Raw genomic sequence first — 10,683 nt, forward strand, 5'->3', positions numbered from 1 at the left:
ACCTTTTTGACTTTTAATGTATTTTCTAGATAAGCGTGGAGAGAGGGATGTCTTGGGAAGAAGCAACTAAGATTTGGGCTGAACAAACTGGACCAGAAGATGGATTTTATTTATCACTTCAGGTGAGATTGTTCTCTGCAAACTTCCACCCAAAAGCATGTTAACTTCATTGGACATTAGTATATCTTGTGTATAATAAAAACAAAACAAAAAAGGTAAAAAAAGGAGCAGGCGGATGCTGTGGTCTAAACCACTGAGCTTCTTGAGCTTGCCAATCAGAAGGTCGGCGGTTCAAATCCCTACAACTGGGTGAGCTCCCATTACTCTGTCCCAGCTTCTGCCAGCCTAGCAGTTCAAAAGCACACTAGTGCAAGTAGATAAATGGGTACCACTGTGACGGGAAGATAAACACCATTTCTGTGCGCTCTGGCTTCCATCACGGTGTTCCATTGTGCCAGAAGCAGTTTAGTCTTGCTGGCCACATGACCTGGAAAGCTGTCTATGGACAAACATTGGCTCCCTTGGCCTGAAAGCGAGATGAGTGCTGCAACCCCATATTCACCTTTGACTGGGCTTAACCATCCAGGGGTCCTTTACCTTTTACCTTCTTACAAACCTAATAATTTCTTAACGTGATAAAGAAAATACTTGACAGTGTATTATTGCAGTGTATTAATGCAGTGTATCTTTAAGCATTTGAAGCACTGTGTAGTCAGTATTTCAGGTGGGAGCCTGAGATTGAGAGTATGGTGGCAAAAAAATGGATTTTCCCGGAATAGCAGCCCCCTCAGACCAGATCTGGGAGCAGAGCTGAGGTTTGGGTCAGAAGGACAGAACTACTCTTGCATGTGCCATAAAGCTGCCTCCTTGAAATTTTTGTTGCCTCCTTAACTTCATCCAACAGTTTCTTTTTCTTCTTCTTCTGGGGAGTGTAGTGTGATTTATTGACTGTTCCACAATGTGTGTGTAAACAAGCCACCAACTCTGCTTCTGTATAAAACCAATTCTGTTTTGCGGTTAGGGATGTGTTTCGCCATCGACAGGACTCTTTTCTTTTCTTTTCTTTTTTCCTTTTTAAATTTTTTTATTTCTACTTTTCAAGTTTATACATTTCACTAATTTTCTACATTTCACTAATTTTACAATTGTTTTAACATTTCAAAACTTGACTTACTTGCCCCTATTTTTAATATTTTCTGCGTATCCGAATTAACCCAATTTGCTCATTTATTCATCGTCTTTAAATATATACTCTTATGAAACCAGATTATTACATACTCCTGCCAATGTTTTTATCTGTTTACAATGTATAAATATTCAATAAACCATTTCCATTTTTTAAATACAAAGTTTGTTATCTTGATTTCTTATTCTTCTGGTAAGTTTTGCTTCATCCAACACATTCTAAACCTGGTCTGTCTTTAAATCCTGACAGTATCTTAAGTAATGCATACTGCATTTTCACAGTATTCCCCCCCCCCTTTTTTTTTTCTTCCAGATACGAAACAATAAGAAAACTGCCATCCTGGTGAAAGAAGTGAATCCCAAAAAGAAGCTTTTTCTAGTATATAGACCAAATACCGGAAAACAATTGAAATTGGAGACGTATGCAGAAATAAAGAAAAAATATAAAAAGGTTACTTGCTTTTTAAAAACAAATTTAACTATAACATGTGGAAAACATTAAAATACCACATATGTATTAAACCTATAATTTTGCGGAAGGGAGAAAGAAAGTATGAATATCATGCATGAATACCCTTAATATGCATCCATTACATTAAAAATACACAGATCCTAGATGTAAAGAGTAGTTTATTCACATGACCCATAATTCGTGCACATGCCCCATCCCTGCCGCTTGCCTCTTCTCACCTGGGCTGCCCTCTCACACACTGGCTAACTACCCATCTTATTTACTTCCTACATAAGTAAAGCATGCCTAGGATTGCAGCCATAGTCAAATGAGATGACCCTGTGGAAATACTTGGGTGCTGAATAGTTGGTATTGCAACTAAATTAGGCATAATGCCAAACCATGATTTTGGTGTTAAATAGTCCTATTCTGCGGGGCCTTCTGTTCACATGTAGCATCCTCCCTCCCTCCCTCCCCCTGGCAAAATAAAAATAAAAATGATTCTTGTTCCAAATCAGAGTTGGCCAGTTCTTCCAAACAAGCAACCTCTGATTTGTGTTTTTCTGCAAACCATCACACTTTCAGACAACTGTTGAACTATTGTATTCTATCAGTAAAGACTGGGGGTTGCATGGGCAGGAAGAGCATGTGAGCCTGAGGTGCCCTGGGATTCTTCTCATCCATGTAACATGAGAGCATGGTTTGGCCTTTCATCTGAATGGGACCTGTAAAGTTACTCTTAGTCTTGGAAATCAAGAAGCCAAATCTGGCTGCAATAAATATGCAATATCTAATTTATTTCATTTTCAGGTTCCCTCTGACGATGCTGTGGCCCACTGGCTAGAGCAGTACACGTCATCAGCAGACACTTGCACCCATGCTTACTGGTGAGTTCTTGGAATGCTGCGGTACAAAATGCCTAGTGTGGTGTGCTGGGCTTTTCAAAATGCATCTGAGAAAAGAAACTATTTAGTGGAAGCTTCACCAAAGCGTTGCATTGGCTTTTCTCTGAAAAGAAATATTGAGCCTGAGATTTGTGCTAGTTCTAACTAGGCTTGAGGAACCTTCTTTGTTCAGAACTAACTTTATCCTCTATTCTTGTCTGACTTGCGTGCTTCAGCAGCTCATCCTAGTCTATTGTGTGGCAACAATTGGTTATGTAAAATCAAAGTGTTATTCAGAAAATATTGTGGGACATCAGTATCCTTGTGTGTTGCTTTTCATTAAAAGTTGTGTATGTGTTAAAGAAAAGGATCTATCTTTAAGTATTCCTCCCTCCCTTCCTCTTTCAGGAGAGGCAACTGCAAAAAAGCAGGCCTGGGCCTGGTTTGTGAAGTTGGCCTGCGCTGTCGGACGTACTATGTCCTGTGTGGTTCAGTCCTAAGTGTCTGGACAAAGGTAGAAGGAGTTCTAGCCTCAGTAAGCGGTACAAATGTTAAAATGCAGATCGTTCGGCTACGGACGGAGGATGGACAGAGGATTGTAGGCAAGTCTGATAATTTGTCATTACCTTTTGGTCCATGTGGCAGTCTAACTCCTGAAGTCTCTCTAACCTTAAAAAGTGTACAGCTAGTTTTGTGTAGTGTTGGTTTCTTGGAAAAGAAGTCTCATTTTGCATTTTATTTTATTTTTCCCTCCAAGGATACATTAATGAATCTGCAGCATGTTTCTTTAGTGTCTTACATTGAGGAGCAAAGGGCCTGCATTTCATAGCCCAAGCAAAAGTAGGCCTAAAAAGACTGATGAGAGCATTTTCAGGATATTGTCAGAGAGAACAGTTGGCCGTGAATTACAAGAAAACCAAAGTCATGGTTTTCTCAAGAAACTATAGGGCCCATAGATGGCGCATGGACAACCAGCTACTTGAACAGGTCAAAGTTTTCAAATATCCTGGCCTTATTTCCCAGTCTACAGGGTCATGGGGAGCACACCAGAAATGCAAAATTCTGACTCGCATTTTCTACACAAAAGGTGGTAAACCTATACCATCAGTCCTGGAAGTGTCCCAGAGCTAAACCACTAGCACAGTTGTTATATGGGGCTCAGATTTGGACAGACACTCACCTTGGATCTATGGAAGCTGTCCAATCAAAGTTTGTAAGGCAAATTTTCTGTGTACCACCGAGTCCCAAACGCATCATTGCGCTTAGAGACTAATCTTCCCTCAGTAGAATTACGGATCTGGCGTAGGACACTTAACTATTGGCTTTGCCTAAACTTAAATCCCCCTGGTCTATTATCCCCAGTGCTGCAAGATTGCCACAAGAGCGCCTGGACAAAAAATGTCTATCAAAAACTTCACTCTTGTGGTTTATCACCACAACAGCTACTCACTTTGGGTTTTAGTAAAGCAAACAGTCTAATTTGTCAGTGCCTAAATGATATTGAGCGTCAGAAAAACATGGCCACAATAAGGAAATTTTGCCCATGGTATGACTATTTTCCACCGTCCCATTTTGACTCTCTGGTACCCTATCTGCATAACCTAGCAATTCTAAAATGTCGACACGCTTTTACTCTCACTTCCACACAAAAAACACTTATGTCCCTGTTGAGATGGCAGTACCGAATTGGTGGCGTATGCCCTTCTGGCTTGCACTCTTTATAAAGACTTGAGGAATGAGGTTATCACCCCTCTTTTATTGTCCATTCCGGGTCGCCTAACCACTGCCACAGTGCCCTTTCTCTTGGCAGATCAAGATGAGCAGGTGACAGCAAAGGTTGCAAGGTTTTTAGCTGGGGCAGTTAGAAAAAGATCCACTATTTGACTATTGATTCAAAACCCTAAAATGTATTTTATATAATTGACTTTTTATTTCTATTCTTTTATATTGTATTGTTGTTTTATTGCTATGGCCAATGGCTGACTTAAATAAAGATTCATTCATTCATTCATAGTTGAAAAGGTAGAGGGATGGGTGTACTGGGCTCGCCACAAGCCCTTGATCATGCTTAAAATAACCTTTTCTAATTAGGCCTCTGTCCCCTAAATGAGATAAAAAGGGAGGAGGAGTGGTCAGACGGCATTTCTTGTGGCCAGATTCTACTTAAAGAAGGACAATATCCCAGATCAGGGGTCTGCAACCCGCGGCTCCGGAGCCGCATGTGGCTCTTTTACACCTTTGCCGCGGCTCCGGGGCGGATAGTAGCGAGGGGAGGAGGCGCATTGTGCGCCCCGACACTCCCCACTGTGGCGGGCGCTGTACTGGCTGTGACGTCACATGGGGGCGGTGCGTGCATTAGTCAAGCACCGTCCCGACGTCACCTTCCCGCCCGCTGTCAGATCACGGCTCTGGAGATATATTTGTTTTAAATGTCGCAATGGTTTTGCGGCTCCCGGTTGTTGTTTTTCTGCAGAAACGGGTCCAAGTGGCTCTTTTTGTCTTAAAGGTTGCAGACCCCTGTCCCAGATGCACGGAGAACTTACCTGTTTCCTTAATATCTATGGCAGCAGCTAGTATCCCTGTGTGTGCACAGTATATGGGATTGGACATCAATAGCCGCCATAAATCCACAAAGCTGGTGATTGTCCTCAGAGTAAAAGATTTTAGGTGGTCAGTTAATTGAGGACCACTCACTGCCTTGGAGTCAAGAAGGATACTGTAGGTTGCTTACAAGTAGCATGAATGTCTGTGAAATAAGACCCAGTCTTTTCTGTTGCAGGCTTGATCATTCCCGCCAATTGTGTGTCTCCCCTTGTAAACCTCCTTTCGACGTCAGACCAGTCACAACAGCTTGCAGTGCAACAGCAACAGATATGGCAACAGCACCACCCACAGAGCATTACCAACTTCAACAATGCATAAGAAAAGAGTCTTTGGTATTCGGCTGTACAAGCGTATCATTGCATTTTAAAAAATATCAGGGACAGATTCCAAAGAAATAACTTTCAGTTCCATCATGCTCTCTTAGAACTGTGCAGAAGTGGAGAGACACCTGAAGGGTGGTCAAACTGAAAGCCAAACATTGTTTCACAGCGGTCCATGTGTCCTTTTTTTACCCCCCCCCCCAATGCTCTTTATAGAGCTGCTTCTTTTTACAAAAAATGTTTGTCCTACTTAAGCTACAAACCATGACTTTTTGTTTTTGAAGAGGCTTGAAAATTCCCAACCAACCTATCCATTCACCTTGTCATACAGTGCTCAGGGTTTAATGCAGTACATCGGTGCCATTGCTGCGGGAGAGGTCCTCAGATGCATGTATTTTGAGTTCATATTGTAGAGATGATATATATAATTGTGGCAACACAGGTCTCAATAAAAAAGTACATTTATTTAAAAAGCAGCATGAAAATTTAAAAGTTTCAAACCACACATTCAAGTTTGTTCCCCATTTTTGTTTGGGCTGTGCATGTCTTTGGATTAGGCATGAGCAGGATCTCCTACAAAAAAGTCAACATGGAAAAGGAAGAGAGAGACAATCTCAGTACAGCATTGAGGATTGCATTTTAAGAAAAAGGCCCAGCAATTGCATTTTCTGGCTTTCTTCTAGAGGTTATATATTTGAATCTGCAACATGTTTGTGTGCGTGTGTGATGAAAACATCTTAAATTTTTAAAGTTCCTTTTTTAAAATGTGTTAATGGTGTTCCTAATTTGTGTGCTGCAAGAATGGCTTTAAAAAAGCCTGATTTATTTTCTATTTTCTTTCCTTCTCAAATGTTTCCTTTATCCAGTGAGGTTTTTAGGAAACACAAGTGCAAATTTACTTCCATTTCACATTACAGCCCTTTTAAAAAAAGTTTTCGTTTTTTGTTACTCAATACTTGAGCTGTAAATTAGACATGGGGGGGGAGGGGGGCAGCAGCACGTGAGGGTACCGATGTGTATGCTGGGTTGATTTTTTCCCCCCCGTTGCCCCGTAACTTGAATACTTTTGTTTATGTTGTAAGACATTGTAGAGTTTATCCTGGAGCTGTTTAAAATTGTAAATGTACAAAATGTGAATAGTCACTTATCTAAAAAATATGGGTAAGTTTTGTTTTGCCTATAATAGTAGATGTTTATAAAGAAAGTGAAGGACAATGTTTGTCATTTTTCTTCTTGCTTGCACAGGTTGCACTATTGAAAATTTGAGATTGTATAAACCTGTCCACAGAACTGCAAGATACCAAAATCTTGTAGGTGTCAAATAAATAAAAAAGCTATTGTTCTAACAAGCAATGAGTCCTGTGTTTTTCATCAGTCTGTCACAATTCTCCCGCACATTTTAGTGATTGAGTCTTGGGTTAAGTTCACACCAGAAGGAAGCAGGTGGTGCTGTGGTCTAAACCACTGAGCCTCTTGGGTTTGCCAATCTAGCAGTTCAAAAGCATACCAGTGCGAGTAGATAAACAGGTACTGTGGCAGCGGGGAGGTTTCCGTGCACTCTGGCTTCCGTCACAGTGTTCCTTTCTGCTAGAAGCAGTTCAACCGCATGACCCAGAAACCTGTCTGCAGACAAACGCCAGCTCCCTCGGCCTGAAGCAAGATGAGCACCACACCCCATGGTCGCCTTTGACTGGACATAACCATCCAGGGGTCCTTTACCATTTTTTTTAACCGAAGTTCACACCACTAACTCCCAAACACTGCCTGGATTCATGAGCATGTCTCAATTACTCAGGATTAAACAATTGAAGGCACTTGTGAACCCATGCAAAGGGGGAGGTGGCCAGTTTATCACTGATTTACCACAGTACTTGCCTCTTTTTCAATAACCTGCATCAGGTGTGGTTGAATCAACCATTGTCAGCACAGCAACATTTAATAAAGGTAAAGGGACCCCTGAACAGTTAAATCCAGTCAAAGGCAAATATGGGGTTGTGGCGCTCATCTCGTTTTCAGACTGAGGGAGCCGGCGTTCGTCCACAGACAGCTTTCCAGGTCATGTGGCCAGCAGGACTAAACTGCTTCTGGCGCAACAGAACACTGTGACGGAAGCCAGAGTGCACAGAAATGGTGTTTACCTTCCCACTGGAGTGATACCTATTTATCTACTTGCACTAGTGTGCTTTCGAATTGCTAGGTTTGCAGAAGCTGGGACAGAGCAGCGGGAGCGCACCCTGTCACGGGGATTCGAACCACCAACCTTCCGATCGGCAAGGCTCAGTGGTTTAGACCACAGCTGAATTAGCCACACTCTGGAGTCCCTGCTATGGGCTTGCCTCAACAACCAGGAGGTATGTTCAAATCAGTGGTGACTCCAGTAGAAGTGGTGGGATCATCTAAGGAAGGTTCCAATTCCGAAAAGTAAATCTTGTTTTGGTGGGAGTGAAATTAGTCTCAGTTTTTTCCTGAGGTGTGCCTTCACCTACTGAATTTGAGAAATACTTGTTCAAGTTATATCCTACCCTTGGTTCCTAGAGTGATTTACACAAACTTAAATAAGACTAAGGGGATGCGGGTTGTGCTGTGGGTTAAACCACAGAGCCTAGGACTTGCCGATCAGAAGGTCGGCGGTTCGAATCCCCACAACGGGGTGAGCTCCCATTGCTCGGTCCCTGCTCCTGCCAACCTAGCAGTTCAAAGTGCAAGTAGATAAATAGGTACCACTCCGGCGGGAAGGTAAACGGCATTTCCGTGCGCTGCTCTGGTTCGCCAGAAGTGGCTTAGTCATGCTGGCCACATGACCCGGAAGCTGTACACCGGCTCCCTCGGCCAATAAAGCGAGATGAGCACCGCAACCCCAAAGTTGGCCACAACTGGACCTAATGGTCAGGGGTCCCTTTACCTTTACCTTAAATAAGACCAAAGTTGTTGTTGTTGTTTAGTCGTTCAGTTGTGTCCGACTCTTCGTGACCCCATGGACCAGAGAACGCCAGGCACCTCTGTCCTCCACTGCCTCCCGCAGTTTGGTCAGACTCATGCTGGTAACCTCGAAAACACTATCCAACCATCTCGTCCTCTGTTGCCCCCTTCTCCTTGTGCCCTCCATCTTTCCCAACATCAGGGTCTTTTCCAGGGAGTCGTCTCTTCTCATGAGGTGGCCAAAGTACTGGAGCCTCAGCTTCACAATCTGTCCTTCCAGTGAGCACTCAGGGTTGATTTCCTTCAGTATGGAGAGGTTTGATCTTCTTGCAGTCCATGGGACTCTCAAGAGTCTCCTCCAGCACCATAATTCAAAAGCATCAATTCTTTGGCGATCAGCCTTCTTTATGGTCCAGCTCTCACTTCCATACATTACTACTGGGAAAACCATAGCTTTAACTATACGAACCTTTGTTGGCAAGGTGATGTCTCTACTTCTCAAGATGCTGTCTAGGCCTGTCATTGCCCTTCTCCCAAGAAGCAGGCGTCTTTTAATTTCGTGGCTGCTGTCACCATCTGCAGTGATCATGACAACAAAGACAACAGACCAAAGTTACATGGTCAAAAAGGATGTTGGCTTTTGTTACGGCTATAAAGCACAGATGGGGGACTTCTGGCCCTCCAGATGTTGAACTACAATTCCCATGATCCCTGACAATTGATCATTTTGGTTGGGGGTGAGATGAAGGTTCAAACCCAGCTGTAAAGTTTTGCTCCCTCCCATTTGTTTATTAGCAATCTCCTCCTTTTAATGGACCTACTTGTGCTTTGCCAGAAGGTGCCGCTGAAGCCCTGCAAAGCTGGACAAAGGCTACAGCAAAAGCTAGCAAGGCACAACAAATAAATGGCATTGGACTGCTTTACACGGACAAAAGCAGAGGACGTATTCCAGTTCAAATACTGCTTTCATGAAACAAGTCTGCATTCTGGTTCTGAGTTGGGGCTGCAGAGGCTCTTCCAATGCACCTCCTCCTGGAATTTGGTGTGTTTATGCAACCTTAGCTCTTTGCTCAACCCTTCTTGAATTATGAAGAACTTCACAAGATGGTGGGATGAGAGAGGAAAATCCAAACAGAATTTAACAGGGACATATGCTGTCAAGGATCAGCGTCTAGGATGGAGATACTTCTCGGGTAGGAATTGTGGCCGGACTCCCAGCTCATGAGTCCCAGCTGGAATGGCCCAGTGGCCAGGGATGATGGAAGTGGTAGTTCTAGCAACACCTGAAGGCCACATGTCTCCACCCCGGGCTCTGCAAGCGCCTTCTCTGTGGTAGCCCTGGTTCGGAACCTTCTCCCCAGGAGGTTCATTCAGCTTCCTCCCTCCTGTTGTCTTGGCGATAGCTGAAAATTACTTTTTTTGTGGGGAGGGCTTTGTTTCATAGTCTTTTGCTGCTTTTCCAGATTTGATGTGTTGATTCTTCTGGTTTAATGTAAAATGATTCATTTGCCTGTTTTAGTGTAGGTTTTAGTTTCAGTCTGTTCAACTGCTATAACTTTTTACAAAGAGCAACATGCATGTATTTTAAAATATACTCCACTGTCTAAAATTTAATTTAAGCTTACTTGGACAGTGTTTTGAGTGAAAGGGGAATAGAAATGTAAGATTCCAAGTTAAAATAAAGTCTTTGTTACCACATAGCAAGAGATCAGGTAACTGTGCCTTGGAATAAATTCCCAAATGGGTTGTTGCTATCTTGAAATGTGCAACCCTTAAAAGGAGGGGATGATACTGGCAGTGGCATAGAAGCAGACCTGTAACTTTTTGTGTGGGTGTGTGAGAAATAGTCCCTTATGGCTACAATTCTTCATTTTGTGCTCTTCCCTCCCCCCCCCCCCGATTTTCTATCCATTGAGTTGTCTGTCCACTCAGCTGGTGTCTAAATTTATTTAGTGTCTAGACTTTGCCAACATGGCGCTCTCATATGTTTTGGACTCCCTCTCCCACCAAGTATCATACCCTCAGGTGAAAATAAGGACATTATTCACTCCTCAGGAACTGACCTTCCTTGATTCCCCATTTTTGTGTGTTCCCACCCCTCGCAGAGCATTTCCTACAAGTAGAAGGGCGAGTGCCACCAGCACTACACCAACGGGATACATTCCTGAGAAAACTGCTTAATCCCGATTTTATTTTATTCTTTGGTAGATTTACAAAAAGAAAAACACACACCGTAAATAAATTTTGGAAAGGGCCAAGATTGGACGCAGGTGCAAAAAGCATTTTATTTTTTTTAATATCAAGCCTTGTGCTCTGCTCT

At 42.8% G+C, this 10,683-nt stretch overlaps 1 protein-coding gene across 1 annotated transcript in view; it reads left to right on the forward strand.

The window, feature by feature from the left end:
* Positions 1 to 6,793, forward strand: part of SBNO1 (strawberry notch homolog 1) — a 38,796-nt gene extending 32,003 nt beyond the window's left edge. Inside the window, exons 28-32 of the mRNA XM_081893211.1 lie at positions 30 to 122; positions 1,499 to 1,636; positions 2,447 to 2,523; positions 2,929 to 3,122; positions 5,300 to 6,793. Coding sequence (XP_081749337.1) covers positions 30 to 122; positions 1,499 to 1,636; positions 2,447 to 2,523; positions 2,929 to 3,122; positions 5,300 to 5,442 — 645 coding nt within the window. The 3' untranslated portion in view covers positions 5,443 to 6,793. The remainder of the gene's footprint in view (positions 1 to 29; positions 123 to 1,498; positions 1,637 to 2,446; positions 2,524 to 2,928; positions 3,123 to 5,299) is intronic.
* Positions 6,794 to 10,683: the final 3,890 nt, after the last annotated feature.

Source organism: Podarcis melisellensis, assembly GCF_964234715.1.
Source record: "Podarcis melisellensis genome assembly, chromosome: 16".
In the NCBI taxonomy this organism is placed as follows: domain Eukaryota; kingdom Metazoa; phylum Chordata; class Lepidosauria; order Squamata; family Lacertidae; genus Podarcis; species Podarcis melisellensis.